This window comes from Suillus subaureus (genome assembly GCF_016647635.1).
Source record: "Suillus subaureus strain MN1 chromosome Unknown BJ212scaffold_14, whole genome shotgun sequence".
Lineage (NCBI taxonomy): Eukaryota > Fungi > Basidiomycota > Agaricomycetes > Boletales > Suillaceae > Suillus > Suillus subaureus.
Window position 1 is genome coordinate 753839 of NW_024538570.1, and position 26520 is coordinate 780358.

Sequence of the window (26520 nt, forward strand, 5' to 3'; positions counted from 1 at the left end):
GCGTTCGCAGATCTAGTGAGCTCCCAAACACATCATACAACTGAGCCGATAGCTTCACCTGCTGGGCAGTACAAACAGTCATTGTTGGCGTTCGGCCTCGCCAGTGATCATGATCATAAGACGTCACGGACTCTTTACCAGCACTGGGGCTGGTGTCTGAGATTTGTGCAGTGGCAGCGTGTACTCGTGCGGTTCGCCCATCCAGCTACAAAGCCACAGTTTCAGCACAGTCGTCTGTTGGGAAGGAATGCTTGGCTCCAGGAGACAAATACCCCACTCACAGATAGACGTTCGCAGAGATGGAACACAGGCCAACGTTGACATTCTTTGATACCTGGCAGGCGCTATAGGCAAATCAGGCTCCTTGTAGACTCTGTGACAGCCCACACTAATATTGGCGGTCAGTTCAACGAAGGGCTAGTCGCCACTGCAGGCGCAGGACATCAGCTTAGTAGACTCCATTTAAGAAGGCTCGCAAACCCTTCGTTTGACACGTATGTCTCAAATCGAGGTTGGCAATTGAGACGCCGAACCACCCCGAGTGCATATGAATACAGAGACAATAGTGACCCTTGGAAACAACACCTACCGAAATCAACCACATTTTCACTGTCGGAAAGAATTCAAACGATCCAATTTAGCCCTTCAAGCCATCAATGGAAAGTACTCTGGTATGTGTTATCATGTCGCAATGGGAGTGTCAGTTGTCCTAATTTGAGACGGCCTTGCTGCTTCAGGGCGCCAATAGCGATTATGGTATTCGTTCATGAAGGGCACGCAGGGGCATCTGCACATCAGGGTTGAGTCATTGACCCAGCTGGTCTATTTGTGACTCGATGAAAGACAATGCCCTGAGGTGCAGCGGGGTTGAGGGGGTCCGGAAAAACGCCCAGACGACTGTTGTCTAGCAAATCCATCACCTCTGGTTTTTATTAAACTTACACGGTGTTAAAGGGTGTTGATGGCAAAAAAGATGCACGGAGAAACGGCTACACCCACAGAAGATTGAAGAAGACCAAATCCAAGAAAGCCGTTGTATAATTCACCGTTGTAAACGGGCACCGAATAAGGCCATGAACAAATAATTGAGGAAGCGACCCCAAGAATGTTGGCACGGTAGTATGGAGCTTGTCTAAAGCAGCCCTCACCGGAATGCCACCCCGTTCTCGTGGTTTGGAGGGTGGGGTGGTGCTGAGGACAACCTGTTTCGTGCGTTTATACAAGGGCAGTGCTCAATGATGATTTGTGATGTTTGTCAGAACTGATTAGTGCACCCAGTTCCATCAGATTGATCCCGCAGAGACCAGCCCGATCACCTTCATATAGGAAACAATTGTGATCACCGAAGCATAACGTCCCGCATTCCACGGATAATTGTAATTGCAGTGTTGACAATGTCATCCAACGCTGTTCGCCGAGATTAAAACATCATTTTGTTGAAAATGTGCCAATGGGGCATTTGAGGAAGAATGCAGAACACCGTTGCAAGGTCAAGAGGACATAATCATCTCCCCAATCAAGATGGGCGGTCTTGGATCTTGATAGGGACGTGGGGCGCCTCGCCCTGCCTCGTCAAAGATTTGATATGGCTACCAACTCTAATGCCCTCCAGTAGTGCCTTGTGATGCACGAGCCGGATCTGGCATAGTATGGTGGTACGGACATTCCCGCCAGCACTTCAGAAGTTCAGCCCACATGGGGCATTCCAATAATTGAGTCACCCGGCAGCTAGCTATGGACGATCTGCGCCTAGTAATCAAACTCGTCGCATGTTCAAGTGCTTAGTGGTTTGCAACAGCCTGACGTCGGGGAATTTTGAACGAGTGGATAGGGCAGCAAACAATACATACGTTACTATTTTATCAATAGTGAGACGCCATGCATCTCACGGGCTGACAATATTGATGCATATAAGTTGACAGTGTTTTGGGAAGTCATTAGGGAGTCGTACTAGTTGTGTTGGCCAACGCGTGACAACAGGCCTCGCTGGATGATATAAACAGTGCTCAAGTCGGTTATGGGTGCTTTGCTTCGAACTTTGCCAGGACATTGAGGACGATTGACCCCAAAAATGGGAAGAGTTTATCACAGTCATCATTCCCTTCTGTACTTCCGAAGGACATTGTTAGGATCACTTCGAATACATTGATTGTACCAGGGCCGGTAGCGATGGTGGTGGAGTCATTCAATGGACAATTCGAGTATCGTGCTTGATAATAAATTGATGTCTTGTCTGTAAAATTCTCAAGGCGGCGTCATCTTGTCGACTTGCGAGACTTGAGGGCTTGAGTTCCTATAAGTGAGAACTTTGCAACGATTCGCATGTGTATTAAAAGTCAATTTTACGCCCTCGGAGTGTGTCCGGAGTTACTTACAAGAAGTTAGAACATGAAAATATTATTCGACTCCAGTACGCGCATCACACCCTCGGTCGAGAAAAGCATTTGCTGAGCAGTCATAAAGGACAGTGTCAACCTTGAGTTTTTCTTGGGGGGCAGTGAGTACGAAGCACGAAACACTATTAGGAGGTGTAGATGTCGGTGTTCGCGACAACTGCTATGCAGCTGTGCGGTTCACATGGCCGAAGGAAAGGCAAACTATAGAAGCCGGGGCAGCCGTCAGTTGGGAATCGGTATGTGGCTCATAAATTCATAAGGAGAAGAATTATCATAGAGTACAGCTGTCCAGCGGTGCGGCTCACATCGCCGGAAGGAAAGGCAAAGTCGTAGAAGCCGGGGCCGCCGTCAGTTGGCAATCGGTATACGCTTCATAAATTTATAAGGAGAAGAACTATCATAGAGGAAACCTTCGTACTTACAGGTAGATGCTGCGAAGGAAGTTTAACGTTCAACCTCCGTCATATCAATGTATCTCTTATCATTCCATCTCCATGTGTATTGCTGCAGAAGATTCTATTGTATTCACTGCATTTGACGATGTCAAAAATATACTTATTTGACACTGCACCACAGGCTCACCACACTTCACCGTCACCACTGTCCTATCAAGATAGAGCAAGGGCAGAGGGCGACGAACTCTTTCCGTCGTGATGCAAATATTTATGTAATGAGCGTTTCAGCTAGATTTCGCAGAGCAAAGATGGAGAGTTTGGAAGCTCCAGGTAAAGTGTAGCTGAAGGTCCACAGTGCTCGAGCGGTCCTCCGGATCACTAAGCGTCGCCCGTGAGCACAGCAAACAAGATGGTAAATAACAAAACTTGCGTTGCAAAATCTGTCCTTGAAGTCTTTTGTAAGATCGGATGATACCGCATTCGAAGGTATGGCTGGGGGTTGCTTATTCTAGTACACCTGCAGTGAATTCATGAGTAAACTGCAGCAAGGGGCGCATACAAAGAATTGGGTTGCAATGATTCATGGTAGTCAACAATATAATTAACATTATAGTTGACAGCGTAATGAAGAGCGCAAGCGTTGGCTGTGATGAGGGCGGATTGGTAACGACCGTGTTACATCGCTACATGTGTAGTGCAGGATGTCAATGAGGATGTATTCAGGAGGGACTAGCCAAGTAGAAAACTAGAACCAGTTGAGCCTGGAATTGACGAAGCTGAAAACAAATGACGCACGAGCAGAGCGCTAGAAGCGGGGCTGCGACCACCTTTGAGGAAAATAATCACGTACTACAACTGCTGAAATGCGCTCGGAAAGGCAGAAAATTCTCCATCGCAGAATCAGTATCGGGCGTGAGACACGGGCAAATTCGGGCTCCATCTGATGCACAGGCAAATCTTGGGAGTTGACGAAATGAAGACGTGATATTCATATCGGAGTAACTACATGGATGCGACCGGGAAAGTTACATAGTGATGTGCTGGAGTAGTTGCTCAACATGAGAAACAATAATATCCATGCGGCCATCTAGGATAGATAGCTTTTGGCGCCGGGAAGTAGCAACTGCACTATCACAATTGGATGCGGAGGATATATTTCGGAAGCTGCGGGGGTAAGATTAGGTATACACTACAGAGACGCCGGGATGGTATGCTGCCAAGGAAGGCAGGTATGCCGATAGGGATCTTTGATGCAATGGTGATGGAGCTAGTGTCCCGGACGTCTATGGAAGCGAGTTGGGTTAGCGTAGTACTATAGTAAAGCACGTAACTTGAAAAATGCACAATGCACGCACCTCTGCAGCTTAGAGAAAGACACCCATAATCCTTCAACCGTGCTCAACACCGTCAATCCCCAGTAAAATGTCGAATCTCATTCCAACCATCACACTCCTTCGTGATTTCGAAGATCATGAGGGCGTAACCGCGGTCGCAGGTTTCCCCGATAGACGACGAATAGTTACGGGCTCTCACGACAAGATGCTTCGTCTTTGGGACTTGGAGATAGGCATTGTATTGAAGAAGATGGAGGGGCATTGCACTAAGGTGCGGGGCCTGCAGGCATTGTCGATATCACGAGACGGGCGATTGATAGCGGTGATTGGAGCGGAGAAATCATCGCCTGGCACATTGAAAATGGAGAATATCTCACCCAAGCCATCGTAGCCCACCCCGGTAGGAGCTTCTCGCTGGATTTTTCTCCAGATGGTACGGTGCTGGCCACTGGTTCATGGGACGGCAAGGTGAAGCTGTGGTGCACCACAGCAAGTCAGGTAGTGAAGTCACTTGCGTTCGGTATTCGCCGTCTGGCAAACTTCTTGCCATCGCAATACTTGGTAATATTGGCATTTATAATCCGGACGTGGATCAATGGACGGTGGGTTGGCGTCGTGAATTATGCACGTGATCTTACAACGTTTCATTATGTAATAAAACAGCCCTCTTGGATAATGCCGAATTCAACTTGAGCTTGAACTTCAATGAACGCTTCAAGCTCAGAGCGGAGTCAAGCTTTGATCATCATTGCAGTTTGGTGAAATCCTTGAAGTGAATCTTATGATTCACATGATTCAGATCTATAGAGGATCTCTCCAGACCATAACAATTGCCTAGTCACCTCTGTAGATTCAGAGTCTGGGCCTTCGACAACCAGTGCAAGATGGTTAACTGGCGTAGTCGGACTCAATCCCCTCCGAGTCTGCACATGGGCAAATTTTGTGAACCTTACTAAGTCTTCGTCATCCAACAAAGCAATGAATCAGGAAACTACAGCACCAGCATAGCTGCAAAGGCCGGTGCTGTATACCTCGAGAGTTTTGATCTTGACATTGCTGTTCCGAGCAGCATTTTCCGTAAGTCCACTTCAACATTGAGACCCACGTCACAACTAAATCAACACCAGCGATGTACAAATCCAACTTTGTAACAGGGAACTCAAGAGGCCCAACTGCATACGTCTTCAATCATACTACTCACATACTGCTGGACGCCGTTGATATCAGCATTATAAATGTGACAGGAAGATTTCAACCAATCCCCCTGAGAACCTTACACAAGGATATACTCAAATAGTGCAATGGGTAAGTTTTTATATACTTCATGTACACGGTCTGGTGATCACTCGTTGATATGCCTTGGTCCTCAGCGGCTTGCGTCCCGGGTCGAGTGCCGGGTATGCAGCTCATTCTTCACATGTAAGCATGCTGGCTTACTAGATTTCCCATAATCTATATAGATACTGTCCGCGATACTGAAACACAAACTTTCAGTATTACTGCCTTTTGGCGCAACAGTTAAGCAGACGACAGTCTTGACTAAGTTACATCACATCGTCAATGTAAAATGTCGACATTGCTACCGTCGCATCCCAACCTTTATTGGCGTTGACTATATCTCCTCCGCATTTCCGCAAAGGAAAATACACATTAGTGAACGCCGGAGCTGCATTGCACAACTCAGAAATACCCGAGCAGTTTTCACAGGTGAAGGCACATGCAGCCAACGAAAATCCCTCGTTTGCGCTGGATGGATCACAGTGCTGATCAAGATGTTGTGGAGATGCTCGACGCCCATGATGACCCCTTACCCGTTCGGACCATGTCGCATCTTGAGCGACTTTGGGTGTTGTGGCGGGCCGCCTGCGGTGCTTGTTTTGCTCGTTCGTTTGCGCGCTCTTTTCTGGTATCTCAGGGTGACATGGTGCCCGACATATGGTGAGTCGCCGTGCATCGTTTCGTGGGATGAGTGGTCCAAGTTTGTCATGGTACTTATGGAGCCTGTCTATTAGACGGTGCCCTGAATTTGCGCTGGGCGCATCCGTCACTTTGATCGCGGCTTGATTGTCCCTCACGTTATTATCAATTTATATTTCCTCTCTTCGCCGATAAGATCATTCTATCTCCGCCTCGTACACCGCGCATTTTTCCCCCTGTCTCAGGTGGACTTGTTCCCAGCTTACCACTTCATCTCCTCTCATCACAACTATCTGCCCTGCCACCCCTCCCTTGCTTATATGGTGGTATCGACTTCGCGCTCCTGGACAATCATTTGCAACTCAATTAATCGAACAGTTTGCCATTGGGGTTCCTGGTTTGGCGTCAAAAGGCCGCCAGTGTGACGTATTGCGCTATCAAGATTGAACTTTGTAGAGACGGCGATTTAGCTGACTCATCGGTGAACGCCATCTCTTGCTTATTTAGCAAGGCAAGTTTGAATCTTGATCCTGCTTCATCCTAATTGGACCTTTAGTACTAATGTCCGCAGATACGCTTTCACTCCCCGCTCCGTCTGATGAGCAGGCGTACATGTATGTATCTGCTCTTGAAGCTGGACAACTGAGCATTCCTTTAGATTTTGGCTTGTGATCAACCGGATGAACCGATGGTTTGCCCCTTTGCATTCTTCCTACGTCACTCGAAGAGCAACAAACAAGTCGTTTTCGACCTAGGGATTCACAGAGACATAAAAGGATTTGCACCTGCCGCAACAGAAAGGTTCTCGCCTGTCGTAAAGCAGACGGTGGCAGAGTCTTTGGAGGCGGGCGGAGTTCGACCTTCCTCCATTGACGTGGTAGTCTTGAGGCACCTCCATTAAGATCAGCGAGCTGTTCAGCTTCTGAGGTGGTATGAATATCCTAACTTCCCTCAGCGTCGGAGATCCTTCCCCATTTACCACAGCCGAGTTTGTCCTCGGGGAAGGATCGAAGAAAGCTTTAGCGGACCCTGGATCCTGCCACAATCCTGAAGTCTTTTCATCCGTTCGTGTACCGGAAGACCGTCTACGCTTCATTACAGTTTCTGACCTAAACGTGGCAATCGGTCCCTACCCCCGCGCAATGGATATTTTCGGTGACGGTAGCATGTATATCATTGACGCATCAGGTTTCTCTCTACTGCATGCATGAGACTAGACGGAACATCACTTAGGCTTTTTTTGCAGGGCATGTTGACGGGCATATTAACATTCTTGCGCGCACTTCCCCAGATGGTGCTTGGATCCTGCTAGGTGCGGATTCGGCTCATCACCCTGATCTGATCACTGGGAAAATGTAAATTGCGTACCGTGTCGACGCGAATACGTGCTCGGTGATGTGCGTCCACGAAGATAAGGAAGCCGCGGAGGAGAATATTCGTAGAATGAGGTCACTGTTAGAGGTCCCGAGGGTGCAGGTTCTAATTGCACATGATATATACTGGTACGAAGAAAACAAGGGCAAAGAAGTCTTCTTACCGCACATAATACTGCCGCTCGTACAATGATGGATAGTATAATGACGGATTTTTATGTCTCTCCATTATTCGCGACGCTAGTAGCTTAGAACTGAATCGGGCACAAGTCAAATGCCCACAAACATGCGTTACGACCTTGGTCTGATGCGAGAATAGCCCGGTGGGCTCGAAAATTTAAATACTCGAACGTTGAACTCCCGAACCAATCGGCCCCGATTTGAAAAAAAAACTCGTATGATTTCAAGTATTTTCACTTTGATTATCCTCTAAGTGTAGCATCCCTGATCAATTAATTTGCCAGCCCGAACGCAAGTTAAAATATTACGCCTCCTAAAATGGTACAACAGATATTCAACGACTCGATAACGAAGTAGCTGTACTAAACGCACCTTCTCCAGCATGAGAAATATATTTGAGAACTATATAATCCGCAGTGAATCCACGCCCCGACTTCTGCGGAGGGCATTAAATCAGCAAACCAGCGGCGAAACAGTAGTTCAAAGAAAGATTGAAAACAGACGTTGATACGTTGACAAAGTCCCCTCTACCCGCTCATGTGGCGGCGAAACACCGACCCAATGGTATATTCCTGATAACGCCTACAGAACCCGGGCCAGCATCAGAGTCCGGCCAGAAGTCGATGTAGCTTGCTCATTGTATTAATAGCTCCCGACCTGGCCTCTGGCGTGAACGCCTTCTCCCTGATAGTGCTAGCAAAACCAATATTGCGGGCTGTGAACTTAAGAAAGACGGACTGAAATGGATCAGGCTCAATGAGTGACAGTCACTGTACAGCTAGCTCTCAGACATCACATGCAAGAAAAAACATAAGTCCAAACACGCACTGCATCCTTGACTTGAAAACTGAGCAATGCAGGAGTCAGAAATTATTGGGCGATTTGCACGAGTGAAGGCACTTGTAGCCTGGTACGCAATGCCCAATTCTCGTTGGGCGCAGAATATAAACGTTGTCAATCCATTTTGCTGAAGGAGGCACGGACACCTATCCCAGCTATTTGAGTATGGTTGCATTTCAACCGCGACATGTCACAGACACGTACCCAACAACAGATATAACGAAGGGATCGCAGATGACATCTGCGACTTGGCATGAGTGTAAAAATAGTAAGAGCTCAGGATGTGTTCCTCTATTGTGCGTACAGTGATAGACAGAATGGTGTGCTCAAACGCGACGACGTATCCTCAGTGCATGAGGAGGAAGAAACAGGAAAGGTCATGAATTATTCCATAGACATCGGCCATTAGGAATCTGTTCTTAAGGGCAATAATAGCTTCAAGCATGGCTGCAGCCTTGCCCCATGATGAGCACATGCGTGCCAGCTTAAATGGGATTGTGAACACCACAAAACCAGTCAAGAAACAGTTCAGGGGCAACAAGCGACAATCAGTGCTTCTCGAATTAGGAACTTACCGAAAGCCCTTTACCGCGAGGGAACGACCTTGAACTTCGAAGGCCTACTGCATAACATTTTTCTTGCCATTCGATAGCTCGCACGTCAACGGACCATACTAAATTTGAGCGAAGTCCTTCAAGTGAAATTCAATTACGGCTTCAAGTAGTACGGCTCTGTAAAAAGTGTAAAAAGCGCTCCCCGACTGAATCAGAATATCCTCGTGACAGGCAACGTCAGACCATGGAGGGCGCGCACCCAGATAATGTAGAAGGTATGCTTTACTATGCTGACATAGACGACAACAATCCCTTCCAGACAAACGCTCTTGCATTCCCGCTAGCCTCGCTATATTTTGTCAGAAACAACTCATCGTTGGGTTCTGTTTCAATTCGTCAAACCCTACCAAAAATAGATGAACGAAGAATATCACTCACTCGAAGGCACTGCCCGGTCCTTCATCCACACCTCGAAAACTGATGCTGCTTCGGACACGCTCAGGCTGCTAGGTACTGCCAGCCTCTCGAGGCCGTGGGCGTATTCTACGAGCTCCTGCTGCCGCTTGACATATTGTCCGTAGGGACGGTCATACTCGAGAGAAAGAGCCTCACGAAGCTCCACAGGTAGCGGGAATGTTGTGTTGCTCATTGAGAGCGCGCCAAAGACTGCACCACGGGCCTGATTTTGATTCTGTTCAGATGACGAGGTGCCCAGATTTTCACAGGCACTTACAAATGACTTCCGTCCAGATGCGTACTCGAGCAGAAGGCGTGGCATTGAAAGATGATACGATTTGATAGCCGAAAAATGTTGGTCACGATAGTGCGACTTGCAATATAATGCCTGGAAGTCATCAACCGCCAGAAGCACCGGGAAACTATGATCCATCCGTTGAGACTATGCTTGTCTCAGACACGGAGAAGACAAAATAGCTTACATTGTCTGCTTCCCAATTTCTTCTAGCACCGCATCAAGCACTGTCGGAGCATGACCCTGATCCTTGAGGCCAATATTAATGAGCTCCACGAGGGGTGTGCCAGGGGGCACCGGATGGCGACGTTCTATTTCTATCCCGGTCTGGGTGCGTAACTGTTCAAGCCGGGGTGTATTGACCTTGAGAAAGCGCTGAAGAGTTTGATAAGCGAAGATTGGTTGAAGGTATGTTCGAGTTCGCATGTCGTAGGTGTGGGCAGTTGTAGAGTTTACAAGATTAGTTGCTGCGGGTGATATTAGGAATTAGCTTTGTGACGGAAGTCTAGAAAGTACAGACCTCGAGGGATGTAGAGGACTAGCCAATCGCGAGCATTGCAGTACTGTAGGGCTTGCAGGAGAAGGAAACTCTTTCCACAGCCTTGGGGTCCGGCTGAAAAGATGTCAGTGAAAACCTGTGATAAGTATACTAGAAACATACTAAAAACAACCCTAGATTCCTTGCTGTTCTTTTCACTTGCTGCATCCAACTTGTTAATTGCGTCGATCGTCACAGAGCGTATAACAGAGCAGGGCTTGGAAAGTAGGCGGAACTAAAGAGCAGATTGATCATTTTACCTGTGCGTTAATGTGACATTGCACGAACCTCGACAAGGATATTCCTCGGCAACCCAAAGATACGGAATGGATCATTGTCATTATGGGGGAATTTGAGTGCTTGAGACTCGACGACCCTCGTAAGCATTTCCTGTTAGGGAGCATCAATCCAATATACACGGAAAAGAAACTCGAAGCATACGGGATGAAATGACTGCAATGTCAGGCTATCTGGACGATCACTCTCAAATAGCGGGTGCGGAAGTTGTGAGACGGGAAGCGGTTGGAAGGCCTAACGGACTGAAGTTGGGCTATGATGAATATTCGAAGAATGAGAACAGACCATCATTTTCTTGTCCTTCTTTGCAGATTCCATCTGACCCGGAGGAGTGTTCTTCTTCCCCTTAAATCCCTGCGCTACAGCCCGCATACGTTTCAAACGTTCAATATCAATTTAACTTGAACGCGGACTTACAAGCCTGCTTCACGATTTGTCCTTTCTTTGGCTGTGTTGCATAGCTACGCGTCTGAACGAGCGGACTCGTGGACGACGAAGCAAGCAGTTGACAGGAGACGCGCTGGCAGCGTACCGGGAGCGTTAACATTGCAAGACGAGTAAGTATGAACTTGCAGTGTATGAATTTTGTGCGATCTGAGTGCAGCCCCCCTTGGAGGGGTTATTTAAGATCACGTGTTCCGACGCGTCGCAAAAGTTGTTCTTTGTCACTTGATTTCCCAGTTTGCTTGTAAGTACAAATTCAACGTTTCGTAATGTCGCGGTTACCGCGCTTCAGGTCCTCTCCAGACCCGTCAGACCCGCCAGCTCCTTCTATCGCTACTACACTGGGTTTCTCCATGTCGACGTCGACGTTGGGCCACAAACGCAAAGCGGAAGATAATCTCGATGCAGAGGCTCTTGATCAACCCCGCAAACTCCCCGCAATTGGCAATGGCGCTACAGCTCGCCCTCTAGCTACCAGCCGAAGCGCGCTCAATAGACCAACTACAACCACAGATCCTGCAACGAGACAGCTGTCAGGTCCACAACGCCTCACGAGACCCGAACCACCGAAATTATCAACATCAGCACCACGGCGGACAACTCGCGCAACTAGCGCGCCACCAAAACAATTAGGCTCAGGACTTGTACGTCCTCCGGGGCGTGTTGTTTCAGGATCGCGTGTTGCTAGTGGAAGCGGATTACAAACGAAAGAGTTCCGTGACCTGAAAAACCAAGTCGCTTCTATCGAATCCGCACAGCTTGCTAATGCCGAAAAGCTAGCACAAACCATGGACGCGGAGCGCGCTAAAGTAGCCGAGCTCGAAGCAAACCATCGTGCTTTATCCCTCGAGCTCGCTAACGCCAAGTCACTTGAGCTTGATAAGCGGAGAGAGTTGGTGAGCGCAAGCGATGAAATCGAGAAATTGCGCATGAAGCATGCTAAGGAGATTATGGAGCTCGAGATGGAAGTGAAAAGTAAAGTACGAGAGGCAAGAGAGCTTGCAGATGAGTTGAGGATGGTGAAGAGTGATTTGGAGAGGGAGAGGGATAGCGTGTCGAACCTCAAGGCAACGCTGTCACATCAGTCCACCTCACATATCACTCTCAATGCGCAGATTAATGCTCTTCATGCACAGAAGGCCGCTACGCAGATGCAGCTCGATGCTGTAACAACCATCTCCTCAGACAGGACACTCGAGCTCGAAACCGCACATCAACGAATATTGGACCTCGAGCAAGACGCCAGGGAAAGCGAAATGGTACGCCGGAAGTTGCACAACACAATTCAGGAGCTCAAGGGCAACATTCGGGTGTTCTGTCGAGTTCGCCCTGTCCTCACATCAGACTTGTCACCCTCATCTTCGTTCACCAGCAGCCCAACTCCTGATGATGAGGAAAAGGGACGGGAAGCCGATATATCATTTCCTGACAGAAGGGACCACAAGGAGATTGTTGTTTCCTCTTCAAGCTCTAGTGCCATGGGCTCTGAGCGCAAAGAAATCTATAACTTTGGTTTTGACCGGGTTCGTTCTCTCCTAACAATGCTTACACAATCTTGAGGTCACTCCTCCTCAGGTATTCGCACCTGAATCAACCCAGGCAGAAGTTTTTGAGGAGATTTCGCTCCTCGCTCAGAGCTGTGTAGATGGATATAATGTCTGCATATTTGCTTATGGCCAAACAGGTTCTGGCAAGTCTTTCACTATGGAAGGCGGATCGGTACACTTTTTTTTCGTGTGGGCTTCATACATCTCACCCACTCATTTTTCAGAGCGAGGCCGCGACAGGTATGATACCCCGCGCAGTAAGCCAGGTGTTCAAAGCTGCCGATGACCTGAAGTCCAAAGGATGGGAGTACAAGATGGACGGCCAGTTCCTTGAGATTGTACGTATTTTAACGTTGCACCGCAGGGACTCGATTGAGAAGAAAATGCGCAGTACAACGAAACAATCAACGACCTTCTTGGTAAGGGTGAGTTCGACAAGAAAAAGCATGAGATCAAGCACGACAAGTCCGGTACTCGTGTCACCGATGTTAACGTGATGTCTCTGCCGTCTCCCGCGTCTGTTACCTCCCTTCTCCGTGTCGCCAACTCCCGGCGCACCGTAGCAGCTACCCTCATGAACGAGCGTTCATCGCGTTCGCACTCTGTCTTCACACTCCGAATCTCTGGTATAAACACCCACACCGGTGAGAGCTGTGAAGGCAGCCTCAATCTCGTGGACCTGGCTGGTAGCGAGCGCCTCAACTCAAGCGGGGCTGCGGGGGACAAAGACCGCCTGAAAGAGACGCAAAACATCAACAAGAGCTTGAGTGCACTCGGGGATGTCATCGCTGCACTAGGTGAGAAAGGAGAAAAAGGAGAGAAGCACATTCCATATAGGAATTCGAAGGTGATTTGCGGGCTTCTTGGTCCTATACCTTCTGATCGACGCTCACTCGGTTTTCTAGCTGACGTATTTGTTGCAAAACTCGCTGAGCGGAAATTCCAAGACCCTGGTGAGCGCGAGATCTAATTACGGAGATGTTAGTGTAACATGATCCTGTGGCAGATGATCTTGAACCTCTCGCCGCTGGCGGCACATCTGAACGAGTCACTCTGCTCCTTGCGATTCGCGACGAAGGTGAACCACATCGTTGTTCCATGCGGTGACTTCTAAGCCTTTTGCAGGTAAATAATACCATGATTGGAACTGCCAAGAAACAAATCCGAGGATCAAGTTAGCCGTCGGTCTAATGTCTGCCGCCCCACGTCATCGTCGCTGCTTTCGTGCAGGCGGATTGCGCTTCGTATTTTGTTATTCTATAATATAGCCGCCGTGTCGTACGCAAAATTTTTATGCATATCGCTTGACGTCAAGAGAATGGCCGTGAAGCGCATTTGTCGTCCGCTAAAGGGAAGGATGATCAACAGCATGACATGATGAACACATTATAGTCCATCATCCGCGTTGAGTTGCGGATCATAGTGCTCAGGGGTACAAAATGTATAATCATCTTCGTGGATTTGTCGTGAGGGATGTCTTCATCGTGGTTTTATCGTGTGAAGCACGCACCAAACACGTGGCTAATGCTCATGCGATGACAACTTCTAAACCCCCAAAATAAATGCCTAATGAAGGATAACATCAACCACGGCCCGGGGTATGTATGTATATGCAACTAGTGTAATTTGCTTGTAATTTGCTTCGAGGCTGTTATTGACTTCATGACGTGGAAGACTTGTCCTTGGCTTCCCGTCTTACGTCGCTCGTCCATTTGAAAAAATTACACCGGTATCGGTGATCCACCTCTTCGCGGAGGCGTTCACTTTTACCTTTGTCGTACCCCGGACCGACCGGTCTAAATGAAAGGAATTAGATAGAGGCGAAATGAAGGGCACCGATGGGGCAAACCTCGAACAGAGGAAAAATATTTTCCCCTTGTTTGGACCTGGCTTGTTAACGGTGTGCTCCTTTGCAGGTTCACCGTGTACAAGGCAATTTGGTGGTTGGACGGGAGCCATCAGCTGCGACCACGCTGCTTTACTTTGCGAAGCCGAAGGCATCGCTGAGGCAAGTAAGTCCTGTGAAAGTGGATTTTCAAGTGAAGCGGAAAGTTCGAGTGCGAGCTGATAGTCGGACTCTGTGTAGTCCCGGTGATCGGTGAGGTCGTCAGGAGAAATTTCCTGGCTGCAAGGCGGCGAGACTGACGGCTGCGCAAAGAACGAGGAGAGTTTGCTTTGACCGCCTTTCAATTTCTTGGGTACTTTCTTAGTTGCATTGTCTGACGACTTGCGTTTGGCAGAACTAGCTGGGGGCACAGTTTGGCGTGACGAAATGGGATTGGAATGTAGCGATGGTACGAGGATCTGACTCGTGGATGTGTACACGGACTTGTGAGAGCTCAGCGGGGGATGCACTGGAGGTGGAGTAACAACGGCAGGCTGCGTATGATCGGGCTGTGCAACATCAGAATGTTCACTGTGCAGTTGTGTGTCTGGAGTGGGCGAAAGCGAAGAAAGTGGAGAATCTTTAGGTGAACACAGCTTGTTTCCTTTCCCGAAAAACGTAGACAGTAGCGTCTGCTTCCCGGAATACTCTTCCCATCGTCGTGCTGCGAGCTGAGGCAGGTCTTCTCGATTCCCACCCATTGGCAAGATGTCACGGAGGAATAATCGTTCGCCACCATCAGTTGTTATTTCATCGTGAAAATCAATATATATTGGACAGTGATCAGAACCTCTGAGCGATGGCTGAATGTCACCGTGCTTGATCCAGGGAAGCATACCGGGTGTGACGAGAATGTAGTCAACCCGGGTACCATAATTTGTCTCTCGAGCTGAAATTTTCATGTTCCAACCTAACATAAAGAGCACAGCATATGAACGATGGGAAGAGATGGACCAGACTTGCGTCTTACATGTGTACATTCCTTTTCTGCCAGGCCAGAATGTCCGCACGGCATCAGTCATGCAACCAATGGGGCTCAACCATCCATGAAACCACGCACGAGCAGGATGGTCGTAGAATGTCGCAGTGTTACTAGCAAGATGACCGTCGCAGTGGTCCAATGGCGTTGCACAGACATTGATGTCACCGACGACCACAACTTCCCGGCCTTCATTCATGAGCTTTCGGACTCGATCTTGCAACATGATATGGAAATTTATTTTGAAAGGAAGACGAGCATCGGAAGTTTCGTTTGGACAGTAGACGTTGATCAATACGAATAGGCCAAAGTCTACGATCAGGGCACGGCCTTCCGCTTCCAAGGCAGCGAAATCACTTGGGGTTGATCCATGCTCGTCCGGCATTAGTTCGATCTCATGTGCGCAGGGATATGAACGAGATATCCGATCATCCGACGTCAGAGGTGGCTTAGGCTGCAAGATGCCGGAGAGACCCTCCTCTGCCCGGAGTGGAGTGACAGTGCGGGAGTCAGCGTAAACTGCGACACCACTATATCCTCCTTTATTCTGTGGGAAGGAGAAGAAAGCTTCAAAATTGTCTGGTAAAGCAACACAGCGTGGCAGGTTGGAACGCGAGGTTTTCATTTCTTAGATAGATAAGGTTTGGGCATTTGACAGGGGAAGGTGAAATGAATGAACGACTCGCACCTTGAAAGCAGATTATATCTGCCTTGAGATGCTCCAGAATTCCTTGGAATGAAGTGAAGGTATTCCATCTATGGTTTTTAGGCTCTTCAAGTAACCAAGTGGAAATCATGGATAACTCACGGGTGATATTGAGGAAGAGTCCTGACACCATTCTGTCGTGCAAAGCAGAATGTCAGAGTGCATTATTTTGTGAAAGAATACAGGTCATTTCTTACAATGTTCCATGAAAGGATTCGCATAGTTCATGAGTGCGTTAAGACTACGGACGAGCTCGACTGGATCTAAGTACTATACTGAGTGAGCCTGACGGAAGTCAGTTACAACATGTGTTCAGTGGAGACTGAAAGAACTTCCTTTTTCGGCACAACGGACCGGTCAACAAGTCACAATCAAGACGACTGTGACACTGCGATGCAGCGGGCTCCTGCCACAGATTTTATTAAAGATGATACCGGCGGCTGCACTAGATCTCTTACTTTTCCACTGAATCATTGACAATCGGTTCAAATGGTTTAGGGATATCTTTCACCAAGTCATGGAAACCTTTTGATACCTCACTCCGTAGCACCCTGAGAAGCCTGAGATTATGACATCCTTTTACGGAGTTCTTCGTGCAGGAGACGGAGCTGTACTGGAAGCTACGATAAGGACTGTCCTGTACGTGGTCATTTACTTCTGACTGAGCATTGACCATTGCGTCTTTAACAGCCACCTGCAGGTTACCACTTCAGTTCACCCCAAATGTGTTAATCTATTTAACAAAAGTTTCACCTCCGCGGCCACAGGCTTGTGCTAGTCGTCTATCTATGGTCATCCTTTGATAATTCACTTACTTGCAAACACGCTGCTTCCGCACGTTTGATCATCAATACCCGATCACACCGTTTTACGTCTACAAGTTGGTATTGAAACCCGTCCATATCGTCTCCCTAATTTTTTTGACCCATTAATGCTTATGTATTTTGAGAATGATTCACCGTAAACTCACTTATTATCTTCCTATCAGCTTTGGCAGCACTCTACTAGAGATTAGCGCAGCTCCACGTCAGGGTCACCGTTGCTTCGTATTCCTCCTCGAGGCCATCACGCTGAGTTCAGTGAGTCTAGCGATAACATGCCGTCATCTTAAATAATTCCTCACTAAGACGTCCAGCGCATGAATTTCGCATTTCGCCTTCAAATCACGACTTCTGCGTGCGGTGCTCGCCTGGGCCGTTCTGCCGTTTTGGAGTGTATTTCAGAACCTTACTTTAGTTCCTCATCCCAACATCAAAACCAGGATCCGATCCTTGCACGTATAACACCCAGGGACGATCGCTGCAGCAGACACAGTAGTGTTTTCTCACTATGTTTCGTGGTACGTCCTCCAGTAGAGCAGTTTTGATCATTCTCACTTATATTCAAGGCACTGGAGCAGCGCATGCTGCTCGTTCTTTCCATGACGCGACCTCAAGCATTCCAAGCCCCTACGCTCGAAATGAAGCATTTACGGACCCTAAACGGAAACAGACCATCATTAGTCTTTTGGATGTCCTGGGCGAGCTCAGCAATGAGGCGTCTTCAGACAACGGTCAGTCGTTTTCTCCACTGGCCATCATATACTGCTAATTGTATATTTCTAGATGCCAACCTTCCTTCCAATTTGAAGATGACCGAGACGTTCGTGAGTGGTCATCAGTACATCACTCAATCGTTGCTTTAGTGGTTTTTCAGCCACTGTGGACGAAAAACTACAAGTTGCAGGATCAGAATTGTTTAACAAATTCGAGAGGTAAGACCCACGTTGTTTCGTCTCCTTGCACCGACCAGTTTGTACAGGCGAATCGATAATCTTGACAAAGAGGTGTGAACGGGTGCAGCCCTGATGCTTAAACGCTCATCTCCCATGTAGCTCCGCAACTTCGCTAACGCTGCCCGCCAACTTGGTAGTTCTGTTGGAATATTGTCATCCGCTTTTCGACTACGGGAACGCCTCACAAAATTGCTGTTTCTGTTTCGCGAGAACGCAGCTACGTTGTTCCCTCGGAAAATTTTGCGTCAACCTCGAGAAACATTAGTGAACCCTAACTTGATGGACCGACGACGCACATGGAGAGGTCAACAACCTCCGCTCAGGCCCATTCATGATGATGGTCTTGATCCCGAAAGTTTCCCCGGTCAATTCGCTAGTTTCGCAGAAGATGTCGTAACGTTCCTGAACTGCCTGAACGAGTTTCCGGAGTTTACAGACGAGGCAGTCAATACGTCAATGCGTGCTTTCGAAGTCGATCTCAAGGTGAACTCTTTGGTTGGCTAGTGTCGTTGTTTCCGTTAATCATATTTTTCTAGTATTGGGCATCGTGTCTTCAGGAGTACAAAGGTAGCGTGTCTACATGGGCTTGCATTGCACGATCTTCTCAACTAGTTTTAGGTCAATTTCGGTACCCAGCAGTGCAGCGCTATATCCACGATTTGACGTCAGAAATTGGGGAGCACATTGATAACATCACGGTCAATCTGTCGATGTTTATCGAAATCGGTATACATCCAATCTATCCTTAGTACTTTCAAACTCACGTTCTCTTCCAGGCGTGCCGACGATTAGGTTCGCCCAGCAGCATGCGGCAGCAAACCTGCTAAACTTATCGACAGTCGCGACGTTTTTCTCAGCTGTGACGGCAACGACCTTACAATTTTCATACCAATTGACAGATGGAGTGCTGGAGAAGTCTGTTAATGCGTTCTGGTTCTCCTCGTTGGTTTTCAGTATAGCAGCCGCAGTGAACAGTCTCCTTGGTCTTACCTGGAAGCAAGCCATGTAGTGGGTCTATCATTCGTCCTGCCCGTACTCATGTCAAATGACAGTCATACAGTCGCTCTCCGGGACATAGGGTACCTTGGTGGGTATTGATATGGATTAAGCGATCGCCTTTAGTCTTTCTCGTCATGTCTGTGGCATGCTTTTCCGCGGGCTTGATGCTTTTCACATACGCTACAAACCAGGTATGGGGTCTTATTCAACTGATCAACGCATGTCTAAGACGTAATGATTTTGATCAGGGATTTGTCACGTCCACGATCACCACTGTCTTTACAGTAAGTCTATTGATGGACCTGCGGTTCTGAATTGCGTCCTTACTCGAGTTCCCAGGCCGTCACTTCCTTCGGCCTGGCTGCCGTCTCCGCTTGGTTCGCCTCAGAACGCTGGATATTCGTTCAGCACCGCGGTCATGTGTGGCTGGAGGATGTAATAAATGAGGCAACTCACCGCATGCTCCTCCTATCTGCTGTTGTGGAATTGCGGAAGATCATCCACTTTTGCAATCAACGCATCTTGGCGACCCGCGGCCTGATAAGACGAGTGTCTTTCAAGAAGGTAACCGGCGCGATTACCCGGTTCAGACATAAGCACCATACTCTTCCCACCACGCAGGAGGGCCCGCAGATGCTTGAACTTCCTCACCGCCAGGAGCCAGCTTTATCCGTGTGCTCGGAATATACCGAGCGCCACAATTCTTTGGATGTGCCTGCGAGTGAGGAGAGCGAGGCTTCCCGTCGATCCATTGCCCGTCAGCGCTTCAAGGGAGCCGTTCGTTCTGTCATCATGATGCAGCAAGCGCAAGCGGGGCAGACCCCGCTGTATCTACGGCCCTTCATGCCGCCACGGACCCCCTCTTTTGACAGGACCTCCGCTTCAGGAATGTCTCCCACCCGATTCTCGTCCATCGGTTTGAACACCATTCGAGGACAGAGAGTTTCTACATTGATCCCAAAGCTGAAAACCCTGGAACCCTTACAGGACCTCTCCATACATACCGCCCTTGTTCGGCATCTACAGTTCTCCCCGAACTGGAAAATATCTCGCTACGTCAAGGTGTGTTATGATTTCTTTGTAGCTTCTCGGGCTAATATGCTGCGTCAAGTTGGGATCGGTCTTCCATCATTTTTCGTGTCGGGGTAAATAATGTCGGAGTAAGCACATGAGGTGTCGCGCTTTCACGAACGTTGCTTACACTAATCTTGCCTAGGAATCTTTTTCAACTCAGGCTGTTCTGGTACACGTGCGTGGCTTTATCGGCCAAGTTGCATGGTATGTAATGCAGCGAGTGTTTCACCATCTAAATGCTCAAATGTGATTGGACAGGTCTGCGACCGGTACCATTCTCTTGACGAGATTAACTCGCGGAATCAAGGTCTGGACGGAGGATGGACTCTGTAAGAGAACAATCGACCGACCGCACTCTGTGTCATCTATAACATGGCTGCCTAACAGCGAGAGTAATTAGTTTTATTGTCCTGTCTGATTGTACGTTGCTGATACTTTACGACAGCGCAATTTTTCTCTGTCGAAGGTAGCGATGTTTTCAAACTGGTTAGCGCAACTGTCCTCATTTATATATACACTGATAAATCGTGAACTCTATCTTCAGGACACCCAAGGAAAGGTGATTAAATCACTCGGTGTCAGCAGAATTCCAACTGAACATATTTTAAGGTTCTTGATTCGTATCACTTTGGTCGCATCCAGTTGCACAATGTGGTCGTGACTCCAGATGGCCAGCGGTTACTGGGTGTGGGTCCACTCCTTGCGGCACCTAATGGTTTGCATCCAAGTCGCACCACCAGGGTCGAAAAACGCATAATAGGTGGGCGTTGTGCATGTTCATAGAGGCCATCTGGTTGACTTTGTATAACATAGTTTTCAACATGGAGACTAAAACGTTCGAGAGGTAAGTTGCCTTCTTCATCATTTCGAATTTTTTTACTGATGATGTCAAAAGCCAGACACCCGTCGTGAACGACGTGCGTGACATAACGATTTCCAAAAGGGGTGGAAATGTGTTGATTTCTTTTGAGCGCAAGGTACTGAGAGCTATGATAATATCTTTACATCCTCTGATCACCCACATCGTATCCGCAGACACCTCCGCAGTTGTGGAAAATGGAGCTAGTACGGGATACTAGAGGTCGCGAACAATTTTCATATGCACAAGTCGCTAGGCTGCTTCTCCGCCATACGTATCTGCCCAAAGCTCAGGTGGATATCGCAGGCTCCAGCTACTTTGGGGGAAAGGAAGACCAGTTAGTGCTATGCGCAGGGAAAGGTACGTTTCTCCTAACCTGCTAACTTCATCTAAAAACTATACTTATGAATACTTGGACACAGCGGGCGATATTCACATTTGGGATCGCGATAGTGCAGCGTTGCTACATTACATTAGACCTCAAACATTCGGCGGGGACTTGACATGTGTTGCATGGAACCATTCCACCGACGAACCCTTCATGTTCGCCACAGGCAGCCACGACGGTACGGTACGCATATGGACGACGCCAGCGGGGGACCGCTCTTCTGATGACGCATCCTATCTCGAGCGGCGCACTGATGCCGGTATGACAAGTTCGGATCAGTGTGCGTCTCCACCTATCTTGGCCCCACCGTCTCCGCCTATCCTGGGTCCACCGCATGTGCCTGGATCCAGTCGTCGAGAAAGAGCGCCGACCATACGAACTAAATTCTCGATAGGACCTGGGTAGGACATTGCTAACATCCAGGATGGGCGCCATACAATAGATGATAGATTTGCGTGTTTGCATGTTCGCATGTTCACCTGGGTTTCATATATATTGTCCTCATCGGTATCTTATTCAGAATAGCACAGTTATGATACAACACTGTAATCACATCCTTAAACCCTCTCACAGCTTGAAAATACCTGGCAAATATTGTTTGATTGTGACAACATGAAGCAAGGTTCTGGTCAATCGCTTAATTCCAACTGAAATCTTGCGATGGCGTATATCTTAGCTTCTGCTGGACACATGTGTCTATCCTAAATGGATTTCCCAGTCATACCGCGGAGTCCAAGAGATATGAGTTTCTTTCGAACGCTCGGAGCGCAATTGGGGCGTATCACATGATGATGTGGATCATCAATACGTGACTTCGGTTAGCAGTCATAAATGCTTGCATGCGAGCGATCCTGAAGATGATTCATTTACCAAACGGCGTTTGTGAACACCCCATGGTCCGCCAGGTACAAATATTATGGATCAATGAGGTGTACGCCGCTGGAATGTTTCATAGGTCGATGATCCTTCAGTACTCAATAATGTAGACACCCATATCACGTACTTGGAATTCCTCGGAACTTGGGCAGGACGAGCTGCAGCCTGAGCACGCTTGGCCCAAAATATTTACGGATCCCGAGAGGTCGAGAAACATTGGGATGTTGGTAATGAACTTCTTGAACAGTATTTGAAAAGGCCGCGAGGGTGGAGTGCCACGAAGGTTTTCAAGTATCAGAGTCTCCATCTCTGGGCTGAGAACATCGAACGATCCGTTTTGGCAGCTGCTAGAAGATTCATAGTGTACCGTGGATGACCTTCTAAAGGGTTATCCACCCTGGAGAAATTGGGGTCAGTTCCTGGACCCGTCTCGGTAGGGTACAGGTTTGATACGAGTTGGATGCCGTCAGGATTTTTTTTCCTTGCCTGATATCCTTTTTTGTAATTTCTCTGGTCTACTATTCCATAACTGTGCGATTCCCAAGTATAATCTTGCCGATTGGCTGAGGAAATAGATGGTATACGCGCGTCGCGCGAGCCATTTCAGCATATTGCTCTCTGTCAAATCTTGGGGAATTTCGCACAAGTTGGGCTAATTGAGCACTACTACATAGTATGACGGGCAATAAAGAACTAACAGGATACTGAGGAACGAGTGATGTAGGCACGCAGGGAGTCACTGATGGCCTTACATGGGGAGGTGGACGTGAAGAAATGGAAGAAGAGTATGTGCCGAACGAAAGGGTGACCATATGGCATAAATGCAATTCCTAGTAGGTAATAGGAGATAGGGACTAGGGGTGTGTAAGTGTTGTACATAGAACATTTGGTCTGCTTTCGAGCTATGATCATGAGCTGTCATACGATAAATGTACAAAGGGATAATATTTGTAATGTCAAGTAACCATACAAAATATCTTCGCATTTCAAAATACAGGAGTGACTACTCGCGGAGAGGGCTGTATCTCCACGGGCAAGGCATAGCGCCCTTCAGTCTTTCTTAAGAGCTGAGCAAAAAGTGGTTGAGGATCGCAGCATGTGACATCACCGAAGACTTACTGGCGAACCACTCACGTAAGCTGGATTTTGTAGCTTCATCACTTGCATTCATTATGGATTCGTACGTTGTGAATGCTTCTCCAAATCTGCCCGCCCAAATGAGTGCACGGCATAATTGCTTGTGGGCGGTTTGCCACAATGACTCAAGGTCCCACCCGAAGAGCTGACAAAAATCCCAAAACAAACAAGCAGTTGAGTATGAAAAAGATTCATGGCTGTATCGCATCAACGCACCACGGTGAAGTCCCCATACATACGATGAATTGGCAACTTAGAAAAGAAAGCGCTAGACTTGACAGCGGAAGTGAAATGGTCGACAGCTTCAAGCTTGTGAAGCCAGCTGTCCAAGGCAATGGTGCCTAGTTGGACGCGTAGATACGTCTGATGTGGAAAGCGCGGAACAATCAGTGTTAGCACACGAAACCGGACTTAATACTCACTTTAACGATATGACAAGCGAGAGGATCGGTATCGGGAAAATCGGCGACTAGTTCTTGGACGCGCTGCATTGCCTCCTCGTGTTTATTTGCGTTGAATAGTGCGATAGCCTGCAACTTATAATGAAGCGCGGAGTGTGCAATGAAAGAGTAACCTGCCTTGATCAGGAAAAGTAAATGGGTTGTCTTTGAAACACTGTCAGTTAATGTGACGCAAGGTCAAAAACTTTCATGGCGTCCCGGGACTGCCTTTTCCCGTAGAGGGCAATGCCCTTGGCAATATAGCCTGTTAACGATGGATTTATGCGTATTGACTATGTCAGGATTAATGTGAGCCTAAGTGAAGTGCATGTTGGATAACTTACTTCATTTGCATCTTGAAGTGCATTGGCCCAGTTGAGTTTGCGTGCCATAACAAATGAGCGAGTGGCATAGGAAGTGTAGTCGTTAGGGTGCGCCTTGATCTCTTGCGTGAGTATCTCTTCGGCCGTAAACAATTCTCCCAAGATAAGGGCATTGCGGGCACTCGTGGTGATGGTGAGGATCTAAGGTATGCTCGAATTGAGTTAATTCAGAGTCGATGATGGAAACATGCCTTTGAATCAGAGCTTTGAGCCTTGAAAGCAAAGGGAGGCAGGACAAGATGAATGATCAGATCTTCAGAATAGGGCAGGATAACAATGGGAAATTACCTTTGACTTGGAAGCACCCTTCGGCAAAGCATCCTTGGGTACTGCCCACTGTGAGATCTTCTCATCATCACCTCCGCTGAGTACGTGCTTGCCATCCGTGGAGAAAGTGACACAGCACACCCGGTCAGAGTGCTGGAAGATGGAGATAGTTCGTTGATCTGAGAGGCGCCAGAGACGGACTTGATTGTCATCAGATGCAGAAGCGACGAGCATTCCAGAAGGATGGATCGCAATGACATTGATATCATTAGTGTGTCCCGCCCAGACATCACCGACCTGCTCCCAGGTGGATGCATCCCACTCTCGTATAGTAGGATCCTCATAATTGCCTGATGAAAGAAGGCCAGTGCCATCGGGTGTCCAGGCAAGCGAACAGTTGTATGAGCCGTGAGCATGAAACTTTGCAACACGGTGCCTTGTGCCTGGATTATAAATTTCAATGTTACTGGCTGTTGCGATAGCAAGATGTCCGCCAGATGGCGAATAGCGAACGCAGAAAATACGGTCATCACACAGGATCGGACTTCCTTTCAACTGCCAGGTTTTCGTGTTCCACAACTTCGCCTTTTGGTCCATTGAAACAGTGGCCAGTACTGTGCCATTGGGGGAGAGGTCCAGTGATATGATCCCGGACTGGCCTTTGATGGCTTGGGTGAGAAATTCACCAGTTGCTCCGTGCCAGGCAATAACCTCTCCCTTCTCATCACCACTTGCTATCAATTTCCCGTCTTGTGACACCGCTAATGCCCACACCTCACTCTTATGCCCTGCCATCATCTTCAACAACCCACCTGCCCTCAAGTCCCACATACGAAGCCAGCAGTCTGACGAGGCAGTGACCATACACCGTCTATCAGGGAATACTGCTACTGCGAGTACTGCTCGATAGTGATCATCAAACGCTCGAACGGGTGTGGTGCTGGGATTGAACCAATGCGACATCTTGCTGGAGGCCCGAGGCTAACGATATTGAGCACAGTCAAGATCGACTTGCTAGAGAGATTGTGGCGGTCTCGTTCCAAGTTGCGGAGGTGCGTGCACTGAGCGTCTTTATACTGCTTCACAGCATTAACCTTATCAGAACTCTCAAGACATATGAGGCTGTTATTATAAGCGCCTTCGTGTTGCCGCTGATGAATCGACGAGCTCTCCTGAACATCGGTTATCAACAACAGGTGTTGAATAAAGCTATGGAATAGACTTGGTTCTTCGACCATCGAGACATCAACTTAATAGTAATACGAATGTCCAAGCCCTTCCAGCTCAAATCAAACTTTGCCCTTCAATCTCCACCACGCTCCGAGACAGGACGCTTCCTTCCCACATGTTATAGTCATATTTAAATAACAAGAAAGCCAATTCCTTCCACTGCCGGTACAGGAAAGGTGACAAGACTGTCCTGTACTAAAGCGATTCGACTGAAGTTCAGTCGAATCGCTTTAGTACAGCATCCCCATTTCTCAAGGTTCTTGATTCTTACAACTTCTTTCACATCCCTGACTTGGCAATCCCTGTATATGGCTAGCGGTTGCGTTCACCACTGAAGCCACTTTAAGAAGCATGTGATAGGTGAGTCAGGTGAGTGTGGGGCCACAGGCAACTACCGCAGACACGAGTCACCATTCCTCGCCATCGACGGCGGGTATGGAAATATATCGATTTTGATCGAGCACGCCATAGCGATGGCCATATGAGGTACGCCTATTTCTGCAGCCCGTATTTGCAGAAACGTCCGCAGCTAGCTAGCACAAGATCCTAAGGATCGTAAAAACCCCTCCTCACACGTTGCGTGGCTGGCTATGCGTTTCGCATATCTGTAAAAAGCTCACGTGGATGGATGTCGCGGGTTCAAGTCACGTACTTAGGCGGGAAGGAAGCTAGCAGTATGTGGGCGTACATATACATTTCATCTATACTTGGAATATCAGACAATATCCATATCTAACGAGTACAATGGCATGTGCATATGCTTCCCCTTTCCGTGTTCAAACCAATAACCTTAATCACCAAAGTTAAGTTCACCGTTTTGGCTAAGCCGAGTGCAGCAAATCATGTCTTGGTAATCTTGAACTGTCATTTTCGAGCTGTGGAGTCAGGCTGTACCCGGTGGGACATGTTCGGATTCAGCACGACAATTTGCGTCCGAACTGGCCAACCCATGCCCCA

General features: G+C 48.1%; 6 protein-coding genes across 6 annotated transcripts; 4 read left to right on the forward strand and 2 right to left on the reverse strand.

Annotated features, from left to right (window-relative positions):
• Positions 1–4977: 4977 nt before the first annotated feature.
• On the forward strand, positions 4978–6362 carry BJ212DRAFT_160616 (uncharacterized protein). The gene is made up of 4 exons (XM_041342539.1): positions 4978–5202; positions 5253–5544; positions 5620–6063; positions 6138–6362. Exons 2-4 carry the CDS (start codon positions 5427–5429, stop codon positions 6176–6178), a joined length of 603 nt encoding a protein of 200 aa, XP_041193698.1. The 5' UTR covers positions 4978–5202; positions 5253–5426; the 3' UTR covers positions 6179–6362.
• A 368-nt stretch (positions 6363–6730) lies between these two features.
• BJ212DRAFT_1568446 (uncharacterized protein) lies at positions 6731–7608 on the forward strand (the record flags this gene model as incomplete). The annotated part of the gene is made up of 4 exons (XM_041342005.1): positions 6731–6876; positions 6998–7230; positions 7289–7397; positions 7485–7608. The coding sequence occupies 4 exons, from the start codon at positions 6731–6733 to the stop codon at positions 7606–7608; spliced, it is 612 nt and encodes a 203-aa protein (XP_041193699.1).
• Positions 7609–9025: 1417 nt separating this feature from the next.
• On the reverse strand, positions 9026–11156 carry BJ212DRAFT_1352103 (mitochondrial ribosomal death-associated protein 3-domain-containing protein). The gene is made up of 10 exons (XM_041335549.1): positions 10993–11156; positions 10861–10934; positions 10720–10809; positions 10567–10668; positions 10402–10513; positions 10261–10353; positions 9928–10207; positions 9723–9867; positions 9428–9668; positions 9026–9372 (listed from the first exon to the last, which is right to left on the reverse strand). Exons 1-10 carry the CDS (start codon positions 11120–11122, stop codon positions 9275–9277), a joined length of 1365 nt encoding a protein of 454 aa, XP_041193700.1. The 5' UTR covers positions 11123–11156; the 3' UTR covers positions 9026–9274.
• An 87-nt stretch (positions 11157–11243) lies between these two features.
• Positions 11244–13712, forward strand: BJ212DRAFT_1352106 (P-loop containing nucleoside triphosphate hydrolase protein). Its single transcript, XM_041335550.1, has 5 exons — positions 11244–12542; positions 12595–12738; positions 12791–12904; positions 12958–13413; positions 13472–13712. The coding sequence occupies exons 1-5, from the start codon at positions 11289–11291 to the stop codon at positions 13559–13561; spliced, it is 2058 nt and encodes a 685-aa protein (XP_041193701.1). The 5' UTR covers positions 11244–11288; the 3' UTR covers positions 13562–13712.
• A 514-nt stretch (positions 13713–14226) lies between these two features.
• On the reverse strand, positions 14227–16055 carry BJ212DRAFT_1480512 (Endonuclease/exonuclease/phosphatase; the record flags this gene model as incomplete). Its single annotated transcript, XM_041340097.1, has 3 exons — positions 14227–14362; positions 14416–15361; positions 15422–16055. 3 exons carry the CDS (start codon positions 16053–16055, stop codon positions 14227–14229), a joined length of 1716 nt encoding a protein of 571 aa, XP_041193702.1.
• A 1410-nt stretch (positions 16056–17465) lies between these two features.
• Positions 17466–21635, forward strand: BJ212DRAFT_1480513 (uncharacterized protein; the record flags this gene model as incomplete). Its single annotated transcript, XM_041340098.1, has 22 exons — positions 17466–17475; positions 17524–17688; positions 17741–17777; positions 17821–17889; positions 17937–17961; positions 18010–18393; positions 18447–18477; positions 18529–18636; positions 18687–18918; positions 18971–19100; positions 19158–19193; positions 19249–19473; positions 19531–19971; positions 20126–20187; positions 20242–20375; positions 20429–20469; positions 20528–20542; positions 20593–20743; positions 20797–20827; positions 20879–20960; positions 21019–21202; positions 21265–21635. The coding sequence occupies 22 exons, from the start codon at positions 17466–17468 to the stop codon at positions 21633–21635; spliced, it is 2964 nt and encodes a 987-aa protein (XP_041193703.1).
• Between the last annotated feature and the right edge of the window lie 4885 nt (positions 21636–26520).